The following is a 13859-nucleotide window of genomic DNA, read 5'->3' on the forward strand; positions in this document are numbered from 1 at the left end:
CCTGATTGGTCCTCTGGTCAGGTGTTTGGTTCCCTTTGTTAACCCTTTACAGGTGAAAGAGACATTAACCCTTAGCTATCTGTTTATGACAACGTATCACAATGGGGTGCAGATCTATGAGTAGGGCCCCCAGGCTCTATGGTAATAAAAATAAAGTTAACTTCTGAACGACTGAAAGATTAGACCTATTCTAACTGTCTAGCTGCTGAATAGGTAGGTAGGCACCATTATTTGTATTGTGGTAGCAGACCCCACAGAGATCAAGAACCTGTTGGTCTGGCTGCTGTACACTACTGTAGCAGGAGATGGTCTCTGCCCAGAATCTAAACAGATAAGGCTGGCAGAGTGGGGAGAAGGGAGTATTATCACCCCCATTACACATATGGGGAACAGAGGCACACAGAGATGAAGTGACTTGCCCAAGGTCACAAAGGAAGTCTGTGGCAGAGCCAGGAATTAAATATGATCTCAGTGCAGTGACTCACCCTCAGGACCATGCTTCCTCTCCACTGTTAGTTTACAATAAGCTATTAATGATTCCAGGTATGTGTATGTCCTTGGATAGTGTTGCTGATATCAACTCAGAGAAACTGAAATTCCCTGGATAAAGTTTTAAATAATATATTGTTTGGTGACTCCCTCCCCCACATTATCAACCAGGTGAGGCATCTCAAAGTTCTGTTAGGTATTTTCTGACCATTCTTCCTCCGCCATCATCTAACACCCTAAGAATCCTTCTGTTCCTAACTGATTCCTGACTAGTTTCTCCTCCTCTTTCCACTATTTCCCCTCACCAGAGCTTAGAGAAGTTCTGGGACTGCTACTGACTGATGACAGGATTTCATTAGTTTGTAACAAAAGTTTTGGGAAAGCTTGTTTAAATACAGATGGCAGCCATGCCAAAACTGGGAAAATCAACAATCAAGCAACTTGTTTCTAAGCTGAACTCCACACAAAACCCAGCTCTCCATCCTCCCCCAGGCATATTCCTGCACTGTTGCAAGTAGAATCATGGCTTGAAAAGAGGAGAAAGATTACAGGAAAATTCTCTAGGATGGGGGATGGTCAACACTGCTCTCTGTCTGTCCACCGTGGAGCACTACTTCAGACTCAGATGATCCCTACGTTCTCAACAGCAAGGGACTTTCCCTGGAGTTCTCTATGCTTTTTGACTGGCTGAGTCACCCAGCTCACTTTAAGCTTTACAGACAACCCCTTCTTCTAACTGCTTGCTAATGTAGTCCTTGCTACCCACCTGGAGACAACTGTGCCTCAGATTTTCCAAGAGAAAGTCATTGTGCCTAATAGGGAATGAATGGGGTGACTGTAGGCAGCTGCCCTGGGAGCTACAAGTGTTTGTCATAGAGTTTAAGGCCAGAAGAGACCACCAGATCATCCAGACTGACCTCCTGCATATCACAGGCATCTAACCACCACTCAGCCACCTCCACACCAAGGCCAACACCCAGAATTAGACCAAAATATTATTGCCCTAGGAAGACTAAACTATGGTATGCCACAGGCAGAGAACAGGAGGGACTGAGGTGCACCAGTGGCCAAGGCCCCTGCAATGGCATGGAATTGATTAAGTGAGAAATACCCTGATGATCCTGGCAAGTGACCCATGCCCAATGCTGCAGAATAAGCCAACGCACATCCCCTCAAAGTCCCTGCCAATCTCACACAGGGGAAATTCCTTCCCAACCCCACGTAATGGACATTAGTTTAACATTCAGTGTGCACATTCTTCAGTAACCAGTGCCTATTTTTTAGGCCCTGTTCCTAGGCATTAGTCACCCACCCAGCCTCTCTTCCTCCCAACCCAGGATGGTGGGTTGGCTGTTCACACGATCAGCTGTTGCCTCCATCATGGCGTTCAGATTCCTCCCATTGCGGTGTCAAATTGGAGTCAGCACTCAGTAGTACTATGTGCACATACTAGCCGTGAGCAAGAAGCAACCAAAATAAGAAGGGCAGCGCCAGGTTTTGTGGACAGTTCTTGTGAGACTCCCCCTTTTGGGGGGCAGGTGTGTGTGGCAGGTGTGCACCAGGGAGAGAGGAAGCAACAGCTGGGTCAATGAAGTCCCAGATAGGTGGGGAGGTTCAGAGATCCAGAAAGCAACCCCTCAAAAAAACTTATTTATAGAAGAGACATACGGTCACTACAGTATTAGGGGAGCCTTTTAGCACTTGGTTTGGCTGGTACTTACCTCTTTGGGAACAGGGCAGGAGAAAGGGGGATGGATTTTCCCAATTCTGCTGGCACATCCCTAGACTTCGTTGTTGTTTTTTTTAAATGAAAGCACCATTTTGTGTTGGCTGTTCAGCATATACATATGCTGCTGCTGCTTCTCTTCTCTTGGGCAGGCTGTATGATGCCATAACCCTGGCCTCTCCTGCAAAACCTCGTATTTATCTATCTGTCTTAGCAGAGGGACTAATAAGCTGTAGGGAAGTCAAGCAGCCCAGGCTCTCTCATTTCTACCACATCTCTCTGAGAGAAGAGATTGTGAAGGTCAGAATGTCACAGCTGCAGCTTCGCACTAATCATCCATTCACCTGACAATCCAGCACTCGCAGGGAAATGCTATTTTACATTCCATGTTTGTAAGTGTCAGTATAAGAAAATACTGTTTGCAATTTTCTCTGGAATGGCTGTCACTTAAAAACCCAAGCGGCTGTCAGAGTGCCTTTGCCCACGGTTATCTTCCCTGTTTTCCCTTGTGTGGTAGTACAGGGCTAAGCCTGAAAAGATGATGATTCAGAAACAAACACATGAAGCATTTTCAGACTTGCTATCCTCTTTCCCACACCAACTGCCATCAACAGACTAATGTAATAGAGCTCTATGGATTTTTCCACACATTTTCATTTGGGTGTCAAAATATCCCAGATTTTGTGTCTGACACTGGGCTGCCCTCCCAGTTGACAAAAGGGAAATGGGAACAAAATGTTTAAAAAGCTCTTTTCTCGGGTGTTTTTGAGTGGGAGTTTTCATATAAGGAAAAATGCCACCCAGGAGACGGCTCAGGAGAGAGGGGTAGCTGGGCACAGAAACCATGGGGCCTGAATTTGGGAAGCAACAATGAGGCCCCCTTCACTCTGATATTTTAATTCACAATAAGACAGACTGATCCGCTCGCTCAAGGGAGAACATGTGACATTTAGCTCGTTGGGAACGTTGCTAGATAATAGGATGCTGGGAAGAGCAATGTTGACCAGGAAGAGGAGATAAAGCCAGGAAAATAGCAAATGTTATTGATGAAACAGGCTGCAATCAAACTTTTCATCTCTTGTTCTCACTCAACTTATTCAGCCGTTGGCACTCTGGTTATGTGCTATTGCAGACTGGTTTTAAGAACATAATATGACCAGTAAAGTGAACGCACAATGAGCAACGGTACAGGAGCCCCACATTCAAAAACCACATGTAGCCTCAAGGCTCCTGCACCACATGACTGCTCTGCGGAAAAGATGCTCAGAACCTGCAGGGGCAAGGTGGGCAAACTACCTTTCCTTCGAGCACTTCCTAGCAACAAAGCCTACTGGGTTGGTGCTGTGGCACTGCGGCTGCTAAATTTCTCAGGGGAAAGAGAAAGTTATTCTTCAGTGGGAAATAGCTTCCCAGAAGGAAGTGATCAGCCGGACAAACAAATATGCCACATCCTTCACTGGGAGAAGCTGAGGTCTCCACACAGCTTTAGTGTGGTGGGAAAAATAGAACCCCATGCCAAGATATTGTACTGCCCAGCCTATCCCCATACAGTCAGCAGGTTTTTAACACATATTTGATAATTCCCCACTTTGAGAGCCTCCAAGCTGCAAACCTATCCATAAAGATACAGAAGAACTTACAAGAGAAGGTTCATTCACTTCATATTACTCTCTCGAAACAAATGAGTTACAAACCCCAGGCTTGCTGCAGCAGAGGAACTCTAATGGTCAGGTAAGAGCACAAACCTGTGGGGATCATCAGGGTCACAGTTTGGTAGGAAGTTTGTGACAGCTTCTGCCACTTCTTCATTTAATAATACATCCCAGAGTCCATCGGTGGCTAAGATCAGCACATCCTCTGGTCCGTGCTCATACTGCAGAAGATTGTAGACTCTCACCTACAACCACAAAACAAGAGATTCACTCACATGAAGGAGGAAATATTCCAATTCTTGTGAAAATCTGCTGATGCTGGTCTTGAATTAGCAACTTAGACTTATGTAGTGCTGACAGCGGTGATCAAAGCAATCAAACCTATTCCTCTCCCTTCTCCTCTTGTGGCCATGCTCTGCATTTTGGCTATTCTCCATCATCGGGATAGCTGGTCAAATAAGAATTTAATAATTTATTTGATGAATTTTTAATAACTGTTTTCACTTCTTGCCCAGAACCCATTAACTATACCCAATAAATTGCACATGTTCTGAAGTGCTTAGTGCATTGTATAAGGATTTGCTATCTAAAGTCTTTTCTATAGCCCTGATCCAGCAAAGAACTTAAGAATATGCTTAACTTTAAGCATGTAAGTGGCTCCATTGAAGCGAATGGATCGTATTCTTAAATGATTTGATGGACTGGGGCCAATTTAAGGAATCATATAAAATATCAGTGGAAAAAGTTCTTTCATACTAGGCTATTTCCCTAAAAGGTCCATTAGTCTTGTTACTTAAGGCTGCAGTCCATATAGCCAAGAACGGATCTGACTTCTCAATCTGGCCTCTGCTGCTGAAGAATCTGACATCCTGTGTTTAAAATGGCCTCCCGTAACCCCCTGCTTGACTGAGCTGACTAAACCATGAAATCCAGGGGTTAACTGAGTCAGCACACGCACAAAGGTCAATGCAAGTTTTTCAAATGAGTCTTTTGTTGGATGCAAGTCTTCTTCCAGCCTGCCCTGCATTCCAACTGTCGAACCTCCTGCTCCTTTAATTCCCCAAACTAAAACTTGGAATCCTGGGGAACCACTCACAGAGCACTTTAATTACCCCAGCAATGACTGTAATTTGAAAGACGTGTGACAACCTTGGCAAAGTAGGATGATGATCTGTAATAGAATTTGGGAACAGTGCACCTGGTCACACATGCTGCTTTATCCTTGTGCTTCAATAGCAGCATAGGTGTTCCACAAATTTGTTCGGACATGTACTTGGCACAGCTAGAAGACAGGGAGTTATTTTATTCTCTTTTGGCGCGTTCTCTCGTTAAGAGCCAAGGAGCAGGAAATGCACATAAAATGCTTGGACCTTTCAATGTAATTGTTATTTTTATGGGATTGCAACCAGGATAAGAGAAACAAATCATGTCGATCTCAGTGCTAATTCTCACCATTTTTTCCTTTTGCTCTAAAGGGAGAGCGGGTCATTTGTAACATGTATCGATTCCTTTACTATTTAAGGTCTATCTGAGTGAGGACTCTTGAGATGAGCCCCCCTTTCCCCCCCCAAAAGTCAACCTAAAACACTTCCATCTGTCTTTACCTCCTGATTCAAATCTATCAGGAATACAACTCACAGCAGCAAATTTAGTCTATGGATACTGAGTGTTTACAGGTACACTTCTGTGCCAATCCTCAGAGTGTTTGCAGCCCCCACTCTATAGAACCTTGGCTCTTTACTGCAAAACATAGCAGCTCATGCTTTTGTTTGTTGAGGTCAGCAGCTCAACTCCCAGTCTATTGGCCGAGATGATGGTCATCACACAAAAACACGTTTGGAAGTCAGATCTCTTGGATGTCAGCTACTTTTATACAGATAGTAAGGTACTTAAATGTTAATTATCCACTTAGCAGTGAATCACTCAGAACAAAACATGTAAATCAGCAGACTTTTCTAAAATCCATCTCTGCACCATCTCCCTCACCTAGATAAAGAAAGTTCAAATTAAAGTGCGAGCACTGGGGGAAAATGTTATTGGCCAGATCTTGCTCATACTGAAGTCAATAGCAGATCTCCCATTGACATGTATGGAGCAAAACTGGAGCCTATGGCTGCTGCTTCAAGGCACAGAATCCTGTCAAAACTATAGCTGATGCAGCAGATGAAGGACCCAAGATATATATTTCCACAGACTCTAGTGTACATTACTGAGAAGAGAGACTATTTTGAAATTCAGGTTTTGGGGAAAACTCAGGCAAGGACGATACGACTAATTTGGGAACTAGTGGCTATTTCTTATGAGGAAAGACTAAGCTCGACATGTTCAGTCCTGAAAAGAGATGGTAAGGAGATGGATATTGACAGACACCTAATGATTCACAGTAGTTAAGTGGGATGGACAATGGTGTGAACAAAGAACTGGCTGTTTGACTGGTATGCAGTTCAAGGAAAATAAGAATGCAAAGTTATGGTAGAAGATTGGGTTAGTTATCAGATGTGGCTCTCACCCAAAGAATGATCATCACATCTAGTTGCCTATTTCCTGAAAGAAGTAGTCACCTTTATAAACTTTCCAAACCTTTGTAGTTAGGTAGAATATTACAGTATTCATATTATTTCCTATATCAAGCAGAGGACATGTCCCAGTTATGTCACCTGGCTGCAAAGTAAAGTATTTAAGGGTGGCCACAACTTTTCTTTTTTCCTTCAGTTTTCTACAATATATCTACGGGTAGCCAGTGAGCACTAATAGAAATGAGTTAATTTAGAGCTGTTCATAGAATGACAGAATTTCAGAGGCAGGCTATCTTGCCCAGATGCATTCCCACTTAGCGGAGCTGTTCTAGTTCTCATTTTTAATACTATCGTCTTGTATTAGTTATTTGTCATTTTACAGTGGAGTAGCACGACACTAGCATTCTCATGTGGCATATGTACGGCCTTATAGTCATTTTATGTGGCTGAGAGCTATTTATCAACTCCAGCTCACAAGCCATTTCCCCCAAACCCTTGAGCTACCCCCTGCATGCTGCCCTTCCTCAATAAGAATTCAGGAAATTCAGCAGATAGGAGATTTAAAATGATGTTACGGCTGTGACACAAATCACTCAAACTTGCATGCGCTTCAAATGGATACAGAACTCTCTAGCTCACACAGACGTGGGTGGCTGGCTGGCCAGCCAGATCACCAGGCAACCTGGGCAAAAGCCATTTTCCCAATCCAGATGGACTCTTTGTATTACTTCCTAAACTCCTGCTCCCTCTATGCATTTAGGAAACCCTCTGTCGACCTCCAATGGTCATCAGGAAGGATGGACAATTTGGGATCTATCGCATGGTTTGTCTTAATTAGCCCATACTGCAACTTCATATCTAAAAGTAGGAATGTTTAAAACTAGCTACAAAGAAGCAGCGTCACTTCTGCCCAGCCAGCCAGCAAGGAGAGGGCGGGTCAAGATGAATTACACCATGACTGGAGTCTTCAGACCTCTGCAAAGGTTCAGCAGTGGATGCTCTGTGGTACGGCTCACAGTTATGCACTCTCTCTATCTGGATATGGATTGTGCATGCTGTTATTCAGCAATGCTCTTAATGTCTGTGGAGGAAACACTATCACCAAATCCTGGATCGGTGATACAAAGAGTGGGTCAGGTTTGTGTTTATATCTCAACAGGATCTACCATACATACATAATCCCAACTATATATATAAAATGATGGGATCTAAATTAGCTGTTACCATTCAAAAAAGAGATCTTGGTGTCATCGTGGATAGTAATCAGAAAACATCCACTCAGTGGCAGCAGCAGTCAAAAAAGCGAACAGAACGTTAGTAATCATTAAGAAAGGGATAGTAATAAGATAGAAAATATCCTCTTTACATTGCCTCTTTATAAATCCACGGTTTGCCCACATCTTGAAGACTGCATGCAGATGTGGTCTCAAAAAAGATATACACAATTGGAAAAGGTTCAGAAAAGGGCAACAAAAATGATTAGGGGCATGGCACAGCTTCCATTTGAGGAGAGATTAATAAGACTGGGACTTTTCAGCTTGGAAAAGAGACAACTGAAGGGGGATATAGAATCATAGATTATTAGGGTTGGAAGGGACCTCAGGAGATCATCAAGACCAACCCCCTGCTCAAAGCAGGACCAATCCCCAAATGGCCCCCTCAAGGATTGAACTCACAACCCTGGGTTTAGCAGGCCAATGCTCAAATCACTGAGCTATCCCTATGATAAAATCATGACTGGTGTGGAGAAAGTAATAAAGAAATGTTATTTATTCCTTCTCATAAAACAAGAACTAGGGGTCATCAAATGAAATTAATAGGAAGCAGGTTTAAAAACAAAAGGAAGTATTTCTTCACACAGCGCACTGTCAACCTCTGGAACTCTTTGCCAGAGGATGTTGTGAAGGCCAAGACTATAACAGGGTTCAAAAAAGAACTAGATAAATTCATGGAGGCTAGATCCATCAATGGCTATTAGCCAGGATGGGTAGGGATGGGATCTCTAACCTCTGTTTGCTAGAAGCTGGGAATGGGCAACAGGGGCTGGATCATCTGATGACTACCTGTTCTGTTAATTCCCTCTGGAGCACCTGGCATTGGCCACTGTTGGAAGACAGGATACTGGGCTAGATGGATCTTTGATCTAACCCAGTATGGCCGTTCTTATGCACTCACCTGCAAAAGGCCATACTTGACTTGTGAAAGAGCCACACCTGATGTGGTATCCTATTCAGGTTCTTAAGCAAGCCAGCCAACTCTGGCTTGAAAACTATTCGTAGCAAACTGACATGAGAGCCTGCAGCCACCTGAGATGCTCCTGAACCAGCCTGGCCCAGTGGAATTTGAGCCAAGAGGGGCAACACTCTATATTCAGCTTCAGTTGTCTTGACTATAGATCAGCACAGCTACTTCAATAAATTAAATCCTTTCTTAATTGTATTGTTCCTTGTACATGCAGCATCATCGGCAAACATGGAAATCTCTTTCAATATCATCTTCCAAGTAATTTATATGTAAACAATGAAAAGCTGGTCCCAGCAATGTTCCCGACAGCACTCACCAATTAACCTCCTTTTAGCTTTTTACTGCTACCTTTTGTTTCCTGCCCTTTAGCCAATTCCCAGTGTACTGTGCCAACTTTCCACTTACTCCATGGCTCTGTCTTTTATATTACCTACGAGGCAGAACATTTTCTCAAATGCTTTCTGAGAAATCTAAGCACTGTGTAAGACTATCTACTGCATTTTTCATTTCTTCCCTGGCAGTAGTAGCCTAAAAGAATTCCAAGCTAGTCAAATTTGACCTGCTATTCCTGAAATCATCTCGATTCTCCTGAATCAAACAGTCCCTCTCCAAATATTTACCTGATTTGTTCCTTTAAATGGAAGTCCTAAAGCTTTCTCCCAAACACTGATGTCAGTCTAACATTGTGTGGTTTCCTTTTACATACTGTGAAGTGTTCAGCAAGCTCTTTTATCACAGCCTTTATGTGAAAAGGTTCTTCGGTTCTCCGTCTCCACATCAGTCAGACGAGTGATCAGATGAAGTAACAAAGGCCAAATGGCGCCATTGGATGCATGCCTCTTCCAACGAATGGGTGAGTAATCATTTGAAGAATCTTAAAACCAAATCTTACTTCCCAGATACAGGAACATGATTCCTACTGAATTCTAATGCCACAATTTTATATTAAGATTTGTCAAATGATTATTTCACTATGAAAAATAGATATGTAATACAATTGAGATATCCTCAGCTCTGGTAAGTCTGCTTTGTGCTTCTTCAGTTCATAATAAGTGGTTCAGTTTTCTAGAGCTGTGAAAGTCTTCCAAATTTTGTCTTGTACCAGCTGAATCACTAAATGCTGATTGTCAGACCTGGACACTGGTCTGCTCCTCTCATGGGTTGGTACGTCTATTATAATAAAATTTAATTCATCCAAAAGTTACTTAAACCTACACTTCTGGATTTAGACTGAGTCGTTTTCTTCAGATATTTACATGATTATGGCTTCTGCTGCAATCTTATATCATAGCTTTTGTTTTACGATTTGAAACAAATTTGCCATATTCTCCCCTGGCCTGGGAAAGGGGGCAGTGGCTATGGCACAAGACTTGAAGTCAGAAGATGTAGTTCTATCCTGTCACTGACTCACTGTGTGACTAACTTCTCTATGCCTCAGAGTCTCAGTCTGTAAAATGGAAATTATTTCCCCTCACCTTTATATAATTATTTGAGGTCCACTGATGAGCAAGTGCTATAGAAGTTACAAGTATTACTACTAAATTCACTTCCAAATGCAAGTTCCCCAAATGGCAGCACACGGCACTGCTTCTTAACATTTGTCTACAGGATGTACTGCAGGTTCCTGACAATATACAGACAATACGTGAGACAAGAGCATTGTTCGGTGTGTGGTTTTCTTGGCACATGTATTTGTTTTCTCATAGAACTTGATTTCTGCTGGTTCTCTCTCAAGATTGCTAGGGCTGGTATTCTTCATTTCCTGCTACTGGCCCCTATGACATTTCTGCTAGCCTTAATTGCCAAAAGGCTATGGAAACAAGCACATTTTTTGCTGTCATTTGATCAGGCACTTGCAGAGTCTGAGACTCAGAGTATGTGTTGTGCGCGTCACATTTTGGAATTCAAAACACAAATTGGAAAAACCTACAAGATGCAAAATAGAAACCTACAAGATCTTTATATTGCATGAATGAATGTTACTGCAGCGATTGGCAAGGTCAATCCTGCTGAGATACTACACTAGAGCCAGATCTTCGAGTGCCAGAAAGAGGAGATAGAATTGCAGCATTACACTGGCACAAAACAAATCTATTACAACGATGAAGACAGAAATGCTGATTCCTTGGTTTGGGACAGCAAAGACGGTTCCAAAGTAAGACATAGCGTACACTGAAAAAAAACAGGGAAAGGAGCAGCATGAGAGCGGGGAAGAATGATGGGTGCTGTCAATAGACTTCTTTTCTTTAAGTGACCAGAATCGCTCTGTAGCTGTCTTTTCAAGCTTCAGTGCAAGCACTTTTTAAGTCAGGACTTGTTAGTTTGGCAGCAACACTATGTTTCAGTGTGCGCACGCTCGCTTGCTCCCTCTCCGTTGTCATTACTAGGGCACTCAGCACCCTAGCATGTAGGTCTCAATTACTAGGTTAAATGTTGGCAACTGTTGAGTATTTGCTGAAGCTAGTGGGAGGTGCAGAACTCTCAGGATTTGACCCATGGTAATTAAGACTCATGTGTGTTCATAGTGGATTCTACTCTTCAGCTCTGTAGGCTTGACCTGTCTTGCTTACTGTTTTAAATATAATGTTCATTATTCTGTATATTTTGTTATTCCAGGGCGGCTTATGCAAAAAGGAGTTTTCGATGAAGACAGACAGGCTCGGACTCATTTTAAGAACCTCCAGTAGGCCACTGCAACATCCTGGACCATCAACTGAAAATGCCCTAACTCCTGTTCTGAAATGATTTACTCCAAATACCATCAGCTACCATGTATTGGATAGTGATGAACTGAAAATGTTCTGCAGTTAGGTCCCAACTGACTGAAGGCCTTACAGATTAAGTATTGGGTCTGCAAGGGAAGTGGATCAAGGGCAAGTGTGCAGCATATTTTGATGTGCCCTGGCTATTTTTCCTCCTTAGACATTGGGGTTCGGTCTGTGTACAAAATGTAGTTTCCATGTTGCCATGCAAGAAATCAGGGACTCCAGTATCTAGGTTCTATTCTCTTATTTCAGAAGCTGACATGGGCTTTAAATTCTGTGTCAGTAGCATGCTCAGTCACTGAAAGGGAAATGTAGGGGGAAGAGCATCTTGTGCCACTGAATAGTGAATCCTTGGGCTGACCATGAAGCAGCTGCAGAGTCACATCTAGTGCCCCTCGGGCAGAAGGACATTAACTATGACACTTACAAGGCGGGAAGGCATCAGGGGCCTGACAGGGATGTGTACATTCCTGGGGCAGTAGGAAGAGGATTACTATGTAGCGTATGGCATCAGTCCTGTCATTATTTCTACCCTTGATTTACACATTTATTTAAGTGATCAAATAACATTCTGGACATTGTCCACAGTCGAGGGTAATTCAGGATGAACAAAGTTTAATTAATTTTCCTTCATTCCCATAAATCATCTAACAAAAACATGGATGGTGTACCTCGGGAGATGAGGACAGAAAAGGTTTGATGTAGATATTGGAGTCATGCACCTTCAGGTCATGGTCTCCAAGTCCTCTAGTTACTCCAATAGTTGCCATGACACGAGCCTGGAAACAAGAGAAATGCATTAATATCAAAGCCAATTCCACACACAATGTTAATGTGGTAGAGAATTAACAACTGACCCCACCACACAACTGCTAAGGCTTTTGGAGGTAGTACCTCTCTTTCAACGTCTCCTCCCCTATATGGGGGAGTTAACATAGATAGTGACTTTTAAGCAGCTAAAATTGTGAAAGTGAAAAGATTACCCACCAGGATCACTCTGATTTCAATTCCTCCCTTTCTGCAGGGCCAAGAAAAAACCTGCCTATAATTCTAGACCATAAATTAAATTCCACTGGGTAGTTCAGGAGTGGGTTTAGCATCCACTGCATCCTCCGGTGGTTTGTGAAATTTGGGACTGCTGCAAATACTTGCTGTCTCAAAATTATATATAGCACAGAGAGAAAGAGAATGAATGAATGGTGTGTGAGTGAGTGAGAGAGAGAGAGAGAGAGAGGCCAGTAAAATAAAAATGTGTAATCTCAACAAGAATCAAAATTCTCTCTCATTAATCTATGCTTTCAGGAATTTAAAAATACCTAATGCACCTCTCTCTACCATTTCCTTATTCTGCCCTATTTCCCCATTTCTGTTTATTCTAATTTATGCATTGTCTAGAGCCTAGATTGTGAGCTCTCTGGGACAGTTGTTTGTGCACGATCTAGGACAATGGAGCCTTAATCTCTCTGTAAGAGTCCTCAAGTACTACTTGCACTAGAAGTACTAAATTATATTACGTGTATGAAGCACCCAGCATGTTAGTCAATGAGAGCACTCTGTCAGCGGAATATTTTGATAGCACTTTCTTGAAGTATTGTCATTTCCTATATGCAACATCCCCCTGACCACCTGGGAAGAGGGAAGATGCTGAGTGGTCGGCAGTTTTTGAAAAAAGTTGGGCAAGTTAAATATTGAGGGTGCCTCCCTCCTTTTATTTTGTTTAGGAGTGCCAGACAAGGATGGCTGTTATGCCCCCTGTTGTCTGCTTTGGCAATGGAGCCATTTGCAGTGAGTGTGTGAAACAGTCCCACGGTAAAAGGCATCAGAATGCCTTCTGGATTAAACACACAATAGCTTTTCATGCTGACAACATCTTGTTATATCCGCAGGAGCCAGAAGCCTCATTAAAAATTATAGAGCTTTGGAATTTGGGGAAGTATCAGGCTTCAAAATAAACTATGATAAATCTGAAATTTTAGGAACTAATATTCCCCAAAGGTTCAAAACAAACTGTTGTCACATCTACATAAACTTAAATGGGTAAAGGAATCTTTAAAACAGTTGCGAATAAATACTGTGGGGAAACAAAAATAATTTTAAGGCATGTGATTCTTCAATGTGAAATAAAATGATGAAAGTCTTGGAAGAATGGAATGAATAAGAAATAACTTGACTAGGTAGGGCAGCCTTGGTAAAGGCGAATGTCCTCCCAGTAATTTTTTTCAGTACATCTCTGTTGGTATCCCTGACATGACATCAGAAACATGGCAGGATGCACTATTAAAATTCATATGGAAACCTAAGACCAAGGGTGAGTTCTAAGTTCCGTAAAAGTACCGTGGACCAGTTTTCCCTAATTTGGTTTATTATTATTACGCATCACAATTAAAATATGAGGTCATCTAGGCTAACAACAAACCATCCAAATATGGGGTAAAAGTCTAACAAGACTGGAGCCCAAATATGGCTA

General features: G+C 42.4%; 1 protein-coding gene across 1 annotated transcript in view; it reads right to left on the bottom strand.

Annotated features, from left to right (window-relative positions):
• The window catches only part of PPM1H (protein phosphatase, Mg2+/Mn2+ dependent 1H), a 216135-nt gene that overhangs the window by 11738 nt on the left and 190538 nt on the right, over nt 1-13859 (bottom strand). The window contains exons 8-9 of the mRNA XM_032780556.2: nt 12064-12171; nt 3961-4112 (exon numbers count right to left, since the gene is read on the bottom strand). Of these exons, the coding sequence (XP_032636447.1) occupies nt 3961-4112; nt 12064-12171 (260 nt within the window). The remainder of the gene's footprint in view (nt 1-3960; nt 4113-12063; nt 12172-13859) is intronic.

This window comes from Chelonoidis abingdonii, chromosome 1 (assembly GCF_003597395.2).
Source record: "Chelonoidis abingdonii isolate Lonesome George chromosome 1, CheloAbing_2.0, whole genome shotgun sequence".
NCBI classification, from domain to species: Eukaryota; Metazoa; Chordata; order Testudines; family Testudinidae; genus Chelonoidis; species Chelonoidis abingdonii.